Source organism: Octopus bimaculoides, chromosome 30 (genome assembly GCF_046866305.1).
Source record: "Octopus bimaculoides isolate indiv1 chromosome 30, ASM4686630v1, whole genome shotgun sequence".
In the NCBI taxonomy this organism is placed as follows: Eukaryota; Metazoa; Mollusca; class Cephalopoda; order Octopoda; family Octopodidae; genus Octopus; species Octopus bimaculoides.
The window spans coordinates 886,520-906,207 of record NC_142957.1 but is presented as its reverse complement, the minus strand read 5'-3'; the positions used below and the strand labels follow the sequence as shown (position 1 = coordinate 906,207).

At 38.0% G+C, this 19,688-nt stretch overlaps 1 protein-coding gene across 12 annotated transcripts in view; it reads left to right on the top strand.

The window, feature by feature from the left end:
- Positions 1–19,688, top strand: part of LOC106873011 (uncharacterized) — a 115,548-nt gene that overhangs the window by 63,770 nt on the left and 32,090 nt on the right. For 3 of the 12 annotated variants that reach the window (XR_016239151.1, XR_016239152.1, XR_016239150.1), the window contains exons 10-13: positions 197–307; positions 1,077–1,211; positions 6,891–6,974; positions 9,395–9,603. Coding sequence is in view for 4 of the 12 variants with exons in the window: in XM_089345982.1 (XP_089202108.1) it covers positions 197–307; positions 1,077–1,211; positions 6,891–6,958 (314 nt within the window). In the remaining 8 variants the exon portion in view is untranslated. Of the gene's footprint in view, positions 1–196; positions 308–1,076; positions 1,212–6,890; positions 6,975–9,394; positions 9,604–18,332 lie in introns of all 12 variants that reach the window. The other 9 variants (XM_089345982.1, XM_089345985.1, XM_089345983.1 and 6 more) reach the window with 5 other exon arrangements.

Genomic DNA, 19,688 nt, shown 5'->3' with positions numbered 1-19,688 from the left:
AAGTGGGGTGAAGTCTATTACATCGACCCCAGTGTTCCAGTGTTATTTATTTTATCAACCTCCTATTATGAACTCAGAACGTGTATCCGGACAAAACGCTGCTTAGTGTTTTTTTCCGTGCTCAACGTCTTCTTGTGTAAAAATACTGCATTATGATATTTAGCGTTTTATAACAATCTTTCATCATTATTTCCAGGTGCAGGATGTCCCACATGTCTTCTCGCTAGTGTTGTCTCCATACTTCTTCTAAGCATAGCACTTTTCTATTGGTTGAAGAAGAGAAATCAAATTCGAAAATGGGAAAGAGGTATTTTGATTTTATTCATTTATTAAAAGTTTTGTTTTAGGTGTCCCATTGCTTCTTACTTTGTCTATGTAGCGTTGGTTCAAGTGTAAATTGGTTCCATATTTTAACACAATGCTAGGAAGTCCGAGAGAGGGGCCAACATGTTAATGTTTCTATCATATTAAGCCCGAAAGTAAGAAAAGTAAAGTCTATCTTGGCGGAATTTGAACTCGGAACGTAGAAATTGGACGAAATACCGCGTAGCGTTTTTCCCGGCATGCGAACGATTCTGCCTGTTCGCTTCCTTCCGTATAATCCTTTTTAATAATGGCACAAGGCCTGAAATTTTGCGGGAGGGACTAGTCAATTACATCGACCCCAGTTTTTCGCTGGTAGTTCATTTATCACCCCCGAAAGGATGAAAGGCAAAGACGACCTCGGCGGAATTACAACATAGAACATGAAGACGGACGAAATACCGCTTAGCAATTGGTCCAGTGTTAATGATTTTGCTATCTGACCGCCTCCCGAAAGCTAGATGTTGTTTTTAAAAGTTTGACACAAGGCCAGCAATTTCGGGGTCGAGGGTTAGTCGATTACATCAACTCCAGTATTCGAGTATTATTTATTTTATAAGCCTCGGAATTTGAATTCAGAAGGTAAAACCGGATGAAATGACGCTAAGCATTTTGGCCGGCATGCTTATGAATCTACTAGCACATCGTTTTATGTAATAATTCTCCATTATGATATTTAGCATATTATTGTACTCTTTCATGATTTTTTCCAGCTAAAAAATACCTCATAGATATTTGTGTTGTTACCATTCGCCTTCTGGAAGGAATTTTGATGTTTATCGCTGTACCTTTCTTGTGGATTAGAAGTCGTTTGCAGACGATGAGTCAAAGACTAACCCGTAAAAAAGGTATTTTGATTTTATTCTTTTCTTTAAAAAAATGTTTTAGATGATTCATGCACCATTGCTTCTTACTTTGTGGAGTTTGTTTCAGTGTAAATTAAGTTCATATTTTGGCACGCGGCTAGCAAGTTCAGGCCATGGACCGGCATGTTAAGTATTCTACAAGATTGACATCTTGTAACAAACTTTATTTTAAATTATTTCTTAAGATCAGAAATTTCAAAGGAGGGGATACGTCGATCATATAGACCCGGCTCCAATGCTCAGTTCGTAATTATTTTATCAGCCTGAAAATAATGAGAGGCAATGAGTACCACCGTGGAATTAGAACTCTGAACGTAAAGACGGGCGAAATACTGTGATGGATTCTGACTAGAATGCAACCGATTCCATCAGTTCACCACCTTAATAATAATACTGCTACTAATAATAATAATAAATTTGTTTATTGGCCACAAGGGCTTACATAAAATTACATTAAGAGACATACAACAAGATAAAAGACAAAAACAGGACAATACAATGGGATTTGCAACGTGTAAACAATATAAATAACAACAAAAATTAAAAATAGGGGAGGCATATTAAGGATCTCCTGGAAAAACCGCAGGTGCACGCTCAGAATTGGTCCTTTTACACTGGCCATTCTTCCAACATTCACCCATCATTCAACAAACTTGCTACAAGTCTACACTTCCCTCTCCACCCTCAACTTCCTTTTCAAGTGAAACTTGAAAAAGTTGTTCAGGGCTTGGACAAAGAGGAAAGTGCCTGTCTTTAACTCTTTCAAACGTGTCCACCATATTACCTCTTTCGCTACAACTACTAAACAAATAAAAATTGCCTCCTCCTCTCTGCCAAAAGAGGGTGGCGGCAAGGATTTCTGGAAGTTATACATAGGACCAAGCCCAAAAGTACTCCGAAACAGACCGGTTAGTTGGTCTTCATCGACGCCAAGCATCTCCTCGAGAACGTTGTCGCATTTTCCCTCCACGAGCCCTCTATAGAACGCTATAGTAGAACTACCACTGACCGCATTGCCGCTTTGCGAAGGGCCGTGGGCGCTTGACGGCACTCGAGGTCCCAAATGATCCTCCTCGCTCTACGCCTAATCCAGGATTGCAGCTCTATCAAAGAGACAAGCTGTGGAAAAGTGTTTCTTATAAACGGTGACCTCACATGCACACTATCAAGGAAACGCTGGAGAGGCCGCAACCTCAGCGCATGTCTGCGCATCAGTAACCACGGCATGCCCAGCTCTCCATTCAACGGCTGTTGAAAACAGATGAAGCGCCTGACCAGTGGAACGCGCACTTTGCACAGAAAGCAGAAGAGTAAGTGCACCAGGTTGGTCAACCAGTAAATGGGGCAAGGGACGACAGTTAAGTGATGATAAATAACGGGTGCGATGTACTCATTCGTCACCTCTACTCGACCTTTCAGGGACACTTTCTCTCGGCCCATTTCTGGGTGGGATTGGCTACGCTGCCTGTCACCTCATCCCAGTTCTTCTCCAGCTGGTAGTCCGTACCAAACCAGACTCCAAGCGACTTAACGCCACCGTTTGTCAAGCATCCCACCACGCTGTTAGACGGCATGGCCTTGCATCTCCATGTGCCGAGTTGCAAACCGCGTGAAGTTTTGCTCCTTTCACCGCTTCATATTCCTGTAGCGTTTCGCCAATCAGGTCTATATGTCTATAGCTCGACACTATGACAGTGATATCAGCCTATGTATAACTTCTAGAATTCCCTTGCCGCCAACCTCTTTTGGCCAAGAAGAGAAGGCAATTTTTATTTTTTTAATGGCTGTAGCGAAAAAGGTAGTATGGTGGGCACGTTTGAAAAGGCCTAAGACAGGCACTTTCTTCTTTGGCTAAGCCCTCATCAACTTTTTCAAGTTTCACTTGAAATGGAATATGACACACATCCTAGATCACGCGAGACACCCCTCAACACCTCCAAATTCCACAGAAATGGTTCAAGAGTTAGTAAAGGGGAGGAGAGAGTGAATCCTTGATGGATCGAACGCAAGATTGCGAATGGCTCCGACAGATGACCATTCACCCGAATAACCGAGCAGATGCCGCTGTATAAAGCAGTGATCCAACTGCGGAAACTAGAAGAAAACCGGCTACCAAGTATTGATGGTCGATAATATCAAAAGCTTTAAATTGATCTAAATTGATAAGCGCCGCAACCATGCTAGCTTCGTTATCCACACTCTCTATGATGTAGCGCATAAGAAGGAGATTATCGTGTGTACTCCTTGCTGGGATGGTGCATGTCTTTGCCTTGCCAACCAGCTTGTCCATGAGAAGCTCTAATCTCTTGGCTAACGCTTTGGTCAAAATCTTCAATTCTGCATTGAGCAGAGTGATGGGCCTCCTTGTCTGGGTCCTTTCTCAGCAATGCCACTACTCTTCGACAGACAAAAGTAGGAATTCTCCCATTTTGGTGCCAGTTGCAGTAGACTTTTGCTAAGAGGCCAGCAAACAAATCTGGCATCGAATTGCAAAGTTCGTAGGGCAGACCATCCAAACCCGGCGATCCACCTCGTGCAACTTTTCATCACTTTCAATATTTACGCGGCTGTTATCGGCCTTTCACAGTACTCCGCCTCGTTCACCAAGAGTAGAAGCATGCCGTCCGTGTAGACACCGAAGTCTGCTCTGCTATCCGTCCTACCATTCGTCCCGAACAGTCGTGCAAAGCGCTGTTGAACAGACGCACACATCAGTTTCGGCTCGAACACCACGCATCCGCTCTTGTCTACCAAACACCGAATGATAGCTTTATTGCCACTTTTCGCCTCCGATACGCGGACACATCGTGACGCTTTCGTTCCTTCTCCGCTTAATGAACGTGCCTTAGCTCTGTCAACACAGCCTTCGTGTTTGGCGTCGAAAAGTTGGTCGAGGGCAAAATTCGCCGCCAATACATTAGCTGCGATGCCTGTTCTATGCGCTTCAACTAACTTTCTAACACAATCTCCCTCTGTTCTACTTCTTTCTACCGCTAATATTTTGCTAAACCTAATCGATTCTACTCTAATTGCCATTTTAAGAGCAAACCACCAGTTGTTGTCGACGACTGCACCCATCAACGCCCGCATAACTAATTCGCTAATCCGATCTCTGTAAGCTTAACCCGCCTGTAACGACGTATTCAGCTCTCAATAACCGGAACGCTGTCTATGAAGCCTATCTAAGTCGACCGTACAGATCATGTGAAATTTGTGGCTGTGTAGCCGACCATGTGAAATTGTGGACACCGTATGTTATCCTTGTCCGCTGGCCTACAAAATACCATATCTAGATACGATCTAGATGACCTAATGCCTTTTGTCCAAGTCCACATCGTCATATTCGGGTAATCTAATCGGCACCTGTGAGACAGCTGAAAACGTATGAGGAGGTTTTGGAGGCTTTTGTACTCCCCTCTCCTATCAGATACCCCCACGCAATCGAAACGTCCATCTAAGACAGCGTTCCAATTCCCTACTAATACTAAAGTCCGAAACGTTCCCAGGAAAACCTCCAGATGCTTGAAGTAATCAGACCGCCCTACCCCTGTCGGAGCATAAATACCCACCACTCGGAAAGCACCAGCGTCACTGCTGTTGTTCACATCTAAGACCACAAACTTACCTTCTGGATCCAGGAAGAATGCCTTTATTTTGAAATCCAGACCCTTCCGGAATAGTGCCACAGTACTACTACCGCCTTCTTCCCGGCAGACACTGAGATACAATAATCTCGTATCTACCGAAAAAGCTTATGAGGTCTCGTGGGTCGGATAGTCTTGATTCACTAATGGCTGCAACATCTACAATAATGGACCTCAGGTTATTTAAATCTTGACCTTGTTCCAAGGCCTCTGATATTTATACAACCTATTCTGAGTGTCACCATGGTAAAATAAATTTAGGATGGAGAAGAGCTCTACTTACCATTGTTGTCTAGCAGGACCACTGTTCTGTGTTGTAGGCGTTTCCATGAGCTTTTATACATTCTATGAGAAAATGTTTTTTGAAATGACCCAGTAGCATTTGGAAAATTAAATTAATATTTAGCGTGTTGTAGGTGTCCTGTTTTAGTTTTAAAATTTGTTTGTCTGGTAGTGATGCATTGTGTGTTGGGAAGACAAAGTTTTCCGTTGTGATGTCTGTGTTTTCTCTGATGCATTTAAGAAGTGTGTATTGTCGGTGTCGATGGCTGTGAAGTTGGTGGTGTTTGTGCAGTCTGTGCTGTGTACGGTTTCGGTGTTTGAGGTGGTAGTGCTGGTGGAAGTGTTTTTGTTGCTGTTGGTTGCACTTGTGGTGCCGAGTTCCCCTCAATAATAATAATAATAAGTTATACTTTTATTAGCCGCAAGGGCTCACATACAAAAACATCGAATGACATACAACATGACAGACAAAAACAGGATCGTACAATGTGTTTTCCGCGTGTACACAATATAATAACGATAAAAATTAAACAAATTAAAACTCCCAATAGGGAAAGCGCTGTAAGGGCCTTGGGGAAAGACGCAAAAAAAATCCACGGTTGCCTGCACAACAGGGCAAGAGCCTTTCTTCCTTGATTATCTTTTTACATCTGTCCGATCAGAATTCGACCTTTCACACTAGACATTCTTCCAGCATTCACACACTTTTCAACAAACTTTCTACAAGGTAATACTTCCCTCTCTACGCTCAAATTCCTTTTCAAGTGAAACTTGAAGAAGTTGATGAGGGCTTGGCCAAAGAGGAAAGTGTCCGTCTTTAGCCCTTTCCAACGTGTCCACCATACTACCTCTTTCGTTACAGCCACTAGACAAATAAAAATTGACCGCCCCACTCGGCTAAAAGAGGGAGGTGGGGCAATCTTCACAATGGATTCAGCTGATAGCCAGATCCGTCCCACACACGACAGCAGGCGTTCGACGTAAACCCATTGATAAGCAATAATCAGGCACTGGACGAGGGCGTGCAGAATGGCTTCATCGTTCTGGGTGCACCTTTGGCAGGCCCGGCTGACGGCACTTCTCTACCTGTAAAGATTATCCCAAGCAGGCAGCACCCCTCGGTAACATTGCCAGCCAAGGGATTTCTGGAAGTTATCCATAGGTCCAAGCCCGAAAGTTCTCCAAAAAAGTCAGGTTAGTTTATCCTCATCAACGCCCAGCGTTTCCCCGAAAATGCCGTCGCACTTTCCCTCCATTAACTTCCTATAGAACGCTATAGTAGGGCTATCACCGACCGCATTGCCCACCTGGGAGAAGGCTGTGAGCGCTTAACGTCACTCGAAGTCCCAAGCACCCCTCACTAATAATAATAATAATAATAATAATAATAATAATAATAATAATAATAATAATAATAATAATAATGTTTCTACATGGCAATATTTATATAGAACTGGCTGGTGTCGTGTATATTCCATGGTAGCTCTCAGCACATTTATGCGCTGATATTCATATTATGCCTGTGTATTCAATAGAAACCAGAAGTTTGAAAAGTTTGTTTTTATATCCTCCCATTTAACAAGGAGTTGCCAACTGACCCACATGTGAAACTGATGTGCATTTTATTCTAAGAAAAGCATCTTTGAATTAAGAAGATAATTTTATATATATTTATTAAATGTTTATTATTTACAATTTTGTTAAGCGTGTCTCCTTGTTTCTCATTTATTGTCAGTGACTGAGAGAGAATTTCGGGATCCTGAAGTCAATCCGTTATCAAATGAAGATCCGGGTCATTTGTGAGTGACCTCTCTGCGAGGTAATACTAAGCGCATCCCTTCTTTTGCATCTCTTATTGAAGTGGCTTTAATGTAAATATCGAGGACGCTGACACGTCCTACATGTACTACATGTTTCTTTCTTGAAAAATAATCCTTTCCATACTTTCTCTGTCTAGCTAATGCTGTCTATCTTTTTGCATATTTTATAAACAAATATTTCGATTAAGCAGACGATAATTAATTTTATTAAAGAGCATACGTAAAGTGAGGGAGTTTAACAAACTAGAGATACGTAAGCCAGCTACACTTTTCGCTGTCTAACCAGTAATATAGTTCAAGATATTTGCCAATCGAGAATATTCCATTTCATTTCCATTCAAAGATCTCTCTATGATCATATCTATTAATATTTCTCTCAATTCGCATGACTTAATATATCGGTAGGCCCACCTACCAACCTACCTACCTACTGACATGCTCACCTGTCTTTTTTGTCATTCTATTTAAGCATCTACCATATCCACTTTCCCTTCTGCCGTTGTATGTATCTGTTTATTCATAATAACGTTAAGCATTCAATCTAAAGTAATAGAATAATAATAATAATAATAATAATAATAATAATAATAATAATAATAATAATAATAATAATAATAAATGCCCGGATGTAGTACCAGGCAGTGACTCTCATGGATTCTGATCTTGATTGGAAGTGTTATCATGTACATTGTTTTGTCTTGGTATAAAAGATGGGCTACAGCAAATATTCCGCTCAATACCACAGATTTGCTTGTCAGTTGTTTGACCTTAACCAGTTGAATATGTCCCTTGGTGGCTGACGATATGTGCAACTCTGATCATGAGCAGAAGTAGTGGGGGAGCATGATAGCCATGTATTGAGAGGAATTCTTTGGGATTTGAATAATTCATCTTTGGAAACATGGGTGTTTTGCTCAACATCCTTAAGCAAACCTTATTCAGGGACCTTTTGAGCGGGATGGGCTTCTCAACCTGAAGAAAAATTCTAACTGGGCCCCACCTGTGAGGTCATGCGCTCTTTATTTTTATATGAGATCACCATGTCGCGCACATATGGTTGTGATGCATGTGCCTGGTGTACCCTTATCAGACGGGTAGTCATGATGGATATAATGTGCTTCGTATATTTTACCCCAGTGTCACTTTGATGGCATACACTGCTCTCTCACTCAATAATAATAATAATAATAATAATAATAATAATAATAATAATAATAATAATAATAGTCATGATCATCCATCATCATCATCATCATCATCATCATCATCATCCTAGCAGTCTTGCTGCAGTATGGCCACAGGTTTTATCTTGAACGCGTAAAAGATAAAAGTGTAACTTCCACAGATGTTGGGTAAACTAATTTCACTTTAATTTAACTCTCTTTAGATGTATCTTATAAAGTTTAAGTTTATAAACAGTCATGACGTTGTTTTATTTATAACAAACACAGAAAAATGTAAAGTTCTTCGTTTCCTTCACTCAACTATTATAGACCATTTCTCTGTAATAATATAATCCTTCTCTCTCTAATAATATACACCTTACTCCTCCCTGTATCTCACTCATAATTGTTCACTGATTCAACTATTTCCTTTCCGTGCTGTTCTTTGTCGTTCTTTGTTTAGGTCTTTCCTTTACCTCTTCCTCTCTCTATTTCTCTCTATATATTACTCCATTAAGTTATAACTACTCTTCATGACGTAAGGACAGAAACTGAGAGAGAAACGAGGAAAGTATTCTAATAATAAAACATTCAGACTTTCATGGATTTAACCGATGTTAGATATATAATAGGTAAAAGGATACAGAAGTAGATATTAAATTAGATATTTCACAAATATTTAGACAAGCATATAGGAAGTTCGATAGATAAATCGATACGTTGAGAGCTTCTCTAAATTTATATGTACAAATACATATGTGTATTTTTGTATGGGTGTATGTGTGTGTATACACATATATATTAAATATATTATCTATATAATATAGCAAAACTGTAAAGTGTAAATTTTGTGGGTATTACTTATTTTCCATTTCATATATTTTACAGTTGCTAATTGGGAATTGCAAATTTTTACCTGTAAAAATAAACATATAAACTAAAAATGAATGATTTCCAACCAGAAATTCTTCGTACAGAAAAAAAAATATATATAATTGAAATTTTACATTTGGATAAAGCGTTATGTCTCTACATAAAAATCATGAGCAGCACGAATAACTCGGTGAAGGAAAGAGAGTGTTACACACACACGCGCGAAGATATTCACATCGACATGTAATAATCATATTGAAAATAGATCAAATCACAATAATTTTTATCACAAATAACATTAGAAGACCACGTTCAATCCAATTATATAATCATATTTTAAATGCATTTTTTCTTTTAAATAATATATCTTATAATTCATAAAGGATGTCCAGACCCAACAGTATACATACCAATATATAGGTTCCACACATCTAAAATTCAAGTTTAGATACGACAACCATATTTCCTCTTTGAAGCATGAAGCTAAATCTAACAATACATCTCTAGCACCATTATATGGAATTTAAAATTAAAAATATGCGAGACACGCCATCTTGGACAATTGTTACAAAAGCTACTACTCATAAAATAGGTAATATATTTTGTAATCTATATTAAACAGAATTTTGTTATCTATATTAAAGTGTACAGATCATAGTAACGAGCACAAAATTTAATTCTCAGAAGCGTTCATGAAAAAAATTAGCACATTTCAATACTTTAGATGTTGCCATAAAATTGATGCTTTAAAGTATAACATACTTTATTAACCAATAATAATTATAACAATTATTTTGAATATTAATATATGAAAGTGTACGCCTTGCTTATATAGGTATCGGTTGAAAGTACGTGTATACTAGTCTCATCATCATCATCATCATCATCATCATCATCATCATCATCATCATTTAACGTCCGATTTCCATGCTAGCATGGGTTGGACGATTTGACAGGGGACTGGCGAACCGGGTGGCTACACCAGACTCCAATCTGATCTGGCAGAGTTTCTACAGCTGAATGCCCTTCCTAACGTCAACCACTCCGAGAGTGTAGTGGGTACTTTTTACGTGCCACCGGTACAAGGGCCAGTCTGGCGGAACTGGCAACGGCCACACTCAAATGGTGTTTTTTACGTACCACCTGCACAGGAGTCAGTCCAATGTTTTGTTCACATGCCACCGGCACAAGTGTTACGAAGGCGAAGCTGGAAACGATCGCACTCAAATTGGGCTTTTTACGTGCCACCGGCACGGGAGACAGACCTCTGCTCTGGCAGTGATCCCACTCGGATGATGCTGTTAGCGCTCCACTGGCACGGAAGCCAGTCATCAAACTTGGTTCAGTTTCGATCTCACTTGCCCCAACACGTCTTCGCAAGCTAAGTTTAGTGTCCAATGAGGGAAGGTTGGCATGGGTGCCAGTCATCAAATTTGGATCGATTTCGATTTCGATTTCACTTGCCTCAACAGGTCTTTGCAAGCAGGGTTTTGTGTCCAAAGAAGGAAAGGTACGCATAAGTGGGCTGGCTACACCCCTGGTAAAGGCTACGGGTTATGGTCTCACTTGTCTTGCCGAGTCTTCTCACGCACAGAATATTTCCACAGGTCTCGATCACTAGTCATTGTCTCCATGAGACCTAATGTTCGAAGGTCGTGCTTCCCGACTTCATCCCAGGTCTTCCTGATTCTACCTCTTCCACAGGTTCCCTAAACCGCTAGGGTGTGGCACTTTTTCACACATCTATCCTCATCCATTCTCGACAAGTTACCATACCAGCGCAATCGTCTGTCTTTCACACCACAACTGATGCTTCTTAGGTCCAACTTTTCTCTTAAGGTACTTACACTCTGTCGAGTATGCACACTGACATTACACATCCAACGGAGCATACTGGCGTCATTCCTTGCGAGCTTACGCATGTCCTCAGCAGTTACGGCCCATGTTTCACTGCCATGTAGCATGGCTGTTCGTACACATGCGTCATACAGCCTGTCTTTTACTCTGAGCGAAAGGTCATTGTCACCAGCAGAGGTAAGATCTCTCTGAACTTTGCCCAGGCTATTCTTATTCTAGCAGCTACACTTTCAGCGCACCCTCCCCCGCTACTGACTTGGTCACCTAGGTAACGGAAGCTATCAACTACTTCTCGTTTTTCTCCCTGGAATGTGGCAGAAGTTGTTCTCTGCACATTTTCAGTGTTTATTGCACTTGAGCATCTGCCACATACAAAAACTATCTTGCTAGTTAGCCTTCCTTTGATATTGCTGCACCTCTTATGTGTCCATAGCTTACACCGGGTACATCTTATAGAATTTCTACCTACGCCTTTTCTACAGATCGAGCGTGGGTCTACCTGAAGGGGTTTGTGGTTTGTCTACCTTTCTACTTAGGACTTTGGTTTTAGGTAGGTTGACTCTAAGGCCCTTCGATTCTAATCCTTGCTTCCACACCTGAAACTTCTCCTCTAGTTTTGATAGTAACTCAGCAATTAGAGCAAGATCATCAGCATAGAGGAGCTCCCAGGGACAACCTTACAAAAATACGTAAACACACGCACGCACACACATACACACACACACACGCACGTACTCACACACACACACACACACGCAAGTACTCACACACACATATACAAAATTAAAGAAGGAAAATGCATACAATTTACATTTTTAATATATATATAAGTGAAAGTGCATTGTGCTTGTCGACCGGTTTCGCTTTCGCTAATCATGACATTGAATTGAATGAAATTTCGTATTTTCTACAGATTTTATTCCATGTTCCTAAATGGAAGTTGGTGAATGAATAAACAAATAAAATAATCTAACGGGAAGTAATTGGCGATCGTTATTATCAGGGCTATGGAAGATAGATGCTGCTTTTTTTCGGGTGTTAAATAAATATATAAAACTTCAAAAGTTAAAGTAGTGCGATAAAATATGTAGAGTGATTGGTATCGGATCATGAATTAACATATATATATACTGAGACCAAAGTTGGTTATGCGTTGATAAAAAAGCTTGTCTTGTATTTTTCGATACATATATTTTCTTTATTTAAATGTTCCTGTACAGAAATTGCTTCTTTGTACTGGTAGATCGGGAAAAACTGTCAAGTTTGGTTGGATATTACCTGAATATCTCTATGTATTCACTCAAATGAATTTGTCTCTACTTTTGGGATAAGATCCGTTCCTTATGTAGTGCGGTTCTCCGTCTAACTGACATACATAGTTATGTCCACAACTTGAACAAGTTATAGCAAATTAGAATCTCGGAAGCACAAGTGAAGTTGGTTTCAATTCTGAGCCTCTCTCCTTGTTTTGAATAGGAAATCTGAGCCTTCCAGTAGGTTGGGACATGTTCCCCCGTTTGGACATCAACATTTTTTATCCGTTGTTTTTGTGGTTCTTGTGTAACGTTTCACTTTTGTCAGAAGCCTTTTCAACGATTTGTATTGCTTTTTTGCATTTGATCAGTTTATGCGTTTCTAAAATTTTGTTCATTTTTGGGTCCCAAGTAAGCAGAGGTAGATTTTCTACAATAGCTTTATATTCTTCAGTGTTACTATGGTTGTGAGTTAATATATACATCTCAACGCTTCTAAAGCAAACTTAGATGAGGTGTTGTGTTACTTTTTGTTTCCTTGTTATTTTAATGCTTAAATTCTTGGCATGCTTAATTCCATCATCTATAAGTGAGGGTGGATGTCTCAGTATTGTTGCGAGATCTTGAACACAGAGGTGCCGAATATTTCCAACAGACACTATTCTTTTACTCATTTACTTGTTTCAGTCATTTGACAGCGGCCATGCTGAAGCACCGCCTTTAGTCGAGGAAATCAACCACAGGACATATTCTTTGGAAGCCCAGTACCTTTCGGTCTCTTTTGTCGAACTGCTAAGTTACGGGGTCATAAACACACCACCATCGGTTGTCAAGCGATGTTGGGGGGAACAAACACAAACACACAAACATACACACACACACACAAACATACACACACACACACAAACATACACACACACACAAACATATATATACATATATACGACGGGATTCTTTCAGTTTCTGTCTACCAAATCGGCCCGAGGCTATAGTAGAAGACACTTGCTCAATGTGCCACGCAGTGGGAATGAGCCCGGGACCATGTGGTTGGTAAGCAATCTACTTACCATACAGCCACTCCTGCGCCTTGTGAAAATCCTTTTCGCAAAATTAAAGGGGATATTTCTTTTGATGTGTTTCGGGTGGTATGAGCTAAAACGAATACATTGCTTCGAGTCCGTTGGTCTATGATAAGTGTCATTTACAATTTGGTCGTTGACATTTTTATCATAACATCAAAGTAAGAGAGACGTTCTTTGCTACATTCAATTGATAAATTGAATGTTAGTTTTTATATTATTTACTATTGGTTTCAATTAAAAAAGTTGATCAATTGTCTCACTCCAAATGATAAAGCAGTTATCCACATATCTTTTACAGTTCTCTCTTATATAATGGTGAAATAGATATCCATATTTTGGCAGTGACATTTCATATATAGTGAATTCAAAATATCTCATTATTAGGTTCGCAAGAACAGAGGCTGCTCTCGTTTCCATCGATATTCGGCATTGTTGACGATAGTAGTTTACATCAAATAAGAAGTATTCGCACTGGAGTGTAAATTTTAAAGTTTCAATAATACTAACATAGCTTATGCGTTCCGGAATTTCTTCGGGATATATTTCCAGTCACTATTTTATTACTTCTACTCCATAGTCATGTGGGATAATGGTATAAATATTAATAACATCGAAGGACACCAATAATGTCGTTCATTGGTTATTTTTGGCAGGTGGTCAAGCATTTCTAGATAGTCTCTTATGATACTTTTGATGTATTTCATCAAGGGTTGAAAATTGCTTAGATGGTGTGTGTCACAGGCTGAGCCAGTTATATGGTTCTGAACTTTAAATCTTCTGGCGTTAAGATATTTATTTATTTGACTGATGATTGCTTGCAGACTTTGTTAAATATCGTGCTCTTCTGAATTTTAAGTAGGCCGTAAAAAAGACTAGGTTTACATTCAAAGTCGTGATATAATCTATATTTTTCTTTTTATATGTAGACGAATTCAAGATACAAGATTTTTCATTGTCTTTTTTTTATTCTTTATATTTTACAACTTTTCCGTAGAAGGTATCGTTTTCTAGCATGGACAATACTAGGTTTTTGCAGTATTCTATTTCCAACAGGAGTACAGCACTTCCTTTGCTTCTTTAAGTTCCAGTTCTTTGTCGTTTTGTAGTTCAGTTAGATTTTTCATTCTAGATTGTTGAGGTTTGAATTTAGTTTTTGCTTATGGAAAATATTTGGGAAATTGTGGATATGATCGCAAAAGTCATCTACTGTTAGGTGGTAGATAATTGCCTCAGTTTTTGACCAGTGATTCATCCTCGTTGTTGTAGGCAATTAGTGCTTCTATAAGTCGTAGTTTTCTGCAAAATTCAAAAATAATATCTTTAATTTTATCCTGGTCGGATCTTTGTTGTGTTGGTGTACATTTTTTATCCTTTACTTTGTATACTGATCTTTGTTGCAGAGAGAGTCTTTTCTTTAATAAAGTTATTACTTTCTGTTTTCCCTCTATGTCTTGAGCCCAGAACCATGTGGTTGATAAGCAAACTTCTTCCCACAGAGCAACTCCTGCGCCGATGTATATATATCTATATCTATTTATTACTTTGTGTTTTCCCTCTATGACGTGTTCCAACGTGTGATCCTGTTTCTCTCAACTCGGTCTAAAAAATCTTTACTTTAATTTGAGTGGTAAAAATTATCAGCATTATTGATTAGATTAAAATTGCTTGGAGGCTGGTTTTGATGCCTGGGTAAATTGCTTGGACTTGTGTGGTTCGAGAAGCTTCGTTGATATAAATTACAGAGTCCTCAATTATATTTGAGATGCTGGGCTGTTGAATTTGATGTCTGGGTAAATAGGTTCGAATTCTGTAAACCGAGTTTCTTCGATGAGGGATAGAAAAAGTCTCTAGGATGGGATCTTTCTGAATTGACGGGCGCCACTTTTTATTTATGTTTTATTTAGTGTGTTTTCTACCGAAACACTTTAAAATTTCCTATACTTGTATATTTTGTGTTATAGAACAGATAAAAAATTTCATATTCGAAGTTATTTCATGTAAAAAAATTTCGTATTTCGGTAATTTCAACCAATCACTGACGTCTATTGAAGTGAAAACAATTACTGCTATGGATTGTAAACAAAACGTTGTGCGGTGTAATGAGATCTTTTCCCTTGAATAAAATTAGTGCCGTTGTTTGTCAACAACAACTATCGGTGGTACTGTTATTTATAACATCGTTCGTGCGTTTGTACTGGTTTTAGCTTTAGGATTTTAGGGCTAGGGTTCGGCTTTTAGAGTTAGGGTTAGTTTTAGGGTTAGGGTTAGGGTTGGGGTTATGATTATTTTTCCTATAACCTAACTCATAACCCTAAACCTAACCCTAAAACCCTAACCCTAACCCTAACTCTAAAACCCGAACCCTAACTCTAAAACCCTAAACCCTTACTAGGGAATAACGATATAATTACCAGGGAGTAACGATCCTGAGACCGGCAAAAATTATTGTTTACAAAAACAGCAATAACTGTATTTAGCTGAATAGACGTCAGTGATTGGTTGAAATTACAAAAATACGACAACTTTAACATGAAATAACTTGCAATATCGAAAGTTTTGTTAAGAGTCTAGGAGAAAAAGATGCTTTATATGACACATTCTACCAGTATCCCAAGTTTGAAAGTGTTTCGTTCAGAAAAAAAGTGGCGCCCGTCAATTCAGAAAGATCTCTAGGACGTTTCTAGTTGCTGGGGGCAAATAATTACTCCTAAACCTATGCTGTTTGCGTGGTAGAATTAATGGTGTTGAGTTCATCCATTTTTCATATACTCCTGCCTTATTAAGTATGTGTTTCAAGAGGAAAATATTCTAGCGTTTAGGTCTTTGAGCCAAATATGGCTAATGCGGTTTTTTAATTAAATGTGCTGACATTCTAATATTTTCATTATGGTTTTGGTATTTTGGTGATGTTTCTTTCTTAAAATTGTTTATAAAAATTGAGTGCAATGCGGTGCCTAGTTCGTTCCAATTTTGACTAACCCTCTCTGTAAATAGTTTTCTCTGTCCATTTTCAGTTGCTTCTCGGGTGCAGTAATTTAATCGGTCGTAATGTTTTCTGATGTGCTTGTGGTAGGTTTAGGCGGTATTTTCCGATCCACGTGTGGTAAATAGTCGTAAGAAAATCAGAGGAGGAGAATTTTGATTATCCCCACGTGGTGAGTTGTAATGCAAAAAATTATACAAACTAAAAGAAGGAAAATGAACACCGTTTACATATTTTTCGTATATTATTTAATGTTTTATAAGTGAAAGACTATTGTATCGTGTTGACCGGTCGAAAGCACGAAACTCTTTCACTTATAGAATATATCAAACAATATGTGAAGACTGTGCGAATTTTGTGCATTTTCATTCTTTTAATTATATATTTTTTTGCATTACAACACACCAAGTGGAGCTAATCGAAATTCTCCTCCTTCCTTTCCTTATTACTATATATATATATATATATATATATATATATATATATATATATATATATATATATATATATATATATATACAGAGAGAGAGAGAGAGAGAGAGAGAATTTTATTTCCCAACCGAATGTGGCGGTCCTATAAAAGACTATGTTACTGTGGTTTGAGTCCCAGCAAACCGTCGTTTCCTGCTGTATCTGTATAGTGCTTGCACTGGAAGCTATTACTCCCATTTCCAGCCTTAAGTGATACTCACAGACCATGTTTTTTTTTTTACTGTAATTGCATATTTGAAGTCAGTGTTGGTAGATTTTAAATAAGCATGAAAATACACGCTCACTTGACTAAATTTATACTTGGTCTAAACCCGAACAGTGCCGGAGTCGTCACTGAAATATATATACGTGTATATATATATATATATATATATATATATATATATATATATATATATATATATATATATATATATACACGTGTGTGTGTGTGTGTATATATATATATATATATATATACTTCACAGAGAGTTAGAGGTTTTGAATCCAAACAACTAAGGGATAGTATCTGTCCAATATGCTGCTGGTAGTATACCCAATTATTGATACACAAGTGTTGATTATTGCGTAGCAATTGCACTATTGAGCGTAGTAAATGGGTGAGGGCAAAAAGTGGTTTACCCTTAATTTATATGGCAAGAAGAAAATGGAGGGTATCCAGAGATAGTATACATCAACCGTTAGACAATTTACGTCTATTTATTTATTTTAAGCAATTATTAGAATATATATACGTACGTAAAGATTGCGTATTACATACATAAGTACCAGTAATTCCGAGAATAGAAAACGAGAAAGTACAGTTTCTTACAGCCGTGTCTGCCAAAAGGTCACAATACCCCACATGTTATCTCCCTCTCTTCAGTGTACTGTAGTGATCGGTAGATAAAATTAGGGTATTTAGGTGTGCCTCTAGGCTTCATCAGACAGTTTAATAGAGACTCTAAAAAGTTCAGAGGGCTAATGTATATATATATAAATATAAATGTATATATATACATATATATATATGTGTGTGTGTGTGTGTGTGTGTGTGTGTGTGTGTGTGTGTGTGTGTGTGTGTGTGTGTGTGTGCATGTATGTATTCATGTATATATATATATATATATACATTAGCCGTCTGAACTTTTTAGACCCTCTTTTAAACTCTCTGATGAAGTCTAGAGGCACACCTAAATACCATTAACTTTATCTGACAATCACTACAGTAAACTGAAGCGATGGAAATAGCATGTGGGGTATTGTGACCTCTTGGCAGAAACGGCTGTAAGAAACTGTTCTGTTTTCGTTTTCTATTCTCGGAATTACTGGTACTTATGTATGTAATACACAATCTTTACATATGTATATATATTCTTATAATCGTTTAAAATAAATAGACATAATATAATGTCTAACTGTTGATGCATATTATCTCCGCATCCCCTCCATTTTCTTCTTGCCGTATTTTAATATATATACACACACACACATATGCATGTGTATATGTGTTTGTATGCATATGTATGTGTATGTTTATAAGCGTATATATATATATATATATATATATATATATATATACATATATATATATATATATATACGCTATTTTTATGTTTGACAAATATATTTATAAATACATACTTTTATTTTTCTATATTTTTATTTATTTCAGTCATTTGGCAGCGGCCACGCTTGAGTACCGCTTTAGTTGAAGCATCAACCTCAGGACTTATTCTTTGTAATCCCAGTACTTATTCTATCGGTCTGTTTTACCGAACAGCTAAGTTACGGAACATAATCACACCAGCATCTGTTTTCAATCGACAATGGGGTTACAAACACAGACTCAAACATGTACATATATATGTATACAACAGGCTTCTTTCAGTTTCCCCTCCCAAATCCACTCACAAGTCTTTTGTAGGCCCGAGGATATAGTAGAAAACACGTGCCCAAGGTGCCACGAAGTGGGACTGAACCCAGAACCATGTGGTTGGTAAGCTAACTTCTCACCACACAGCCACGCCTGCGCCTGTGTATATATTTCTATATTTATTTTTACTAGTTTCAGCCATTTTACTGTGACCATGCTGGGGCACCACCTTGATGAATATGTAGTAGAATGAATCAATGGGAGGAGTTACAATTTTAAGCATTGTACTTATTGTATCGGCTTGTTTTGCCGAACTACTAAGTTACGGTGATGCACACACACCAACAGATTGTCAAGCAGAATGTTGAAACTAGTAAGAAATAATTATGAACTTTTCTTTTATTACACTTAACTTTTAGAAATATATATATTTTTGATAAGGTTCCTTTTTTTTCAAGAAGAACCGAAACATGTAAGATCTCTCAGAAAATTAAAATGTATCTTATATAGTGGCATTTTCAAACTTCCTTTATATATATATATATATATATATATATATATATATATGGTAATATAATGATATATAGCTGTTGGTGTGTTTTATATGTGTGTGTAAAATAATGTTTATGTGCGTTTGTGTATATGTGCGTATGTATTTTTATAATTTATATCTTTTATTTTTACATGTTTCACTCATTAGACTCCAGCCGTGATGGGCTACAGAGTTTAAGAAATTTAATTTGAATGTATCAACCCGAGAATGAACAGTGGCTGATACCTAGAAATTCCCCTTCGAGCGCACAAATTCGAGAAAGATTCTTTATGGAAGATCAGCAGTTGTCCATCCATAACAGCTTCTCCCCTCCACACCACTCATGATGTTCAATGGATACAACTTATCACCAGTGACGTTGCGACGTGAAACAAAGTGTTTTGTTCAAGAATGCATCACAAATCCCGGTCCCATAATCGAACTCGCTACCTCAAATTTGGGAGCCTTACGCTCTAACCACTAAATCATGTAACTGCATATATTAATGTAATATGTGTGTGCATGAATGTATGCATGTATATATACATGTATGTGCATATATACATTTTAAATTTTATATATTTCTATTTCTTTTTAAAAAACTAGAATATATTCATTTGGTC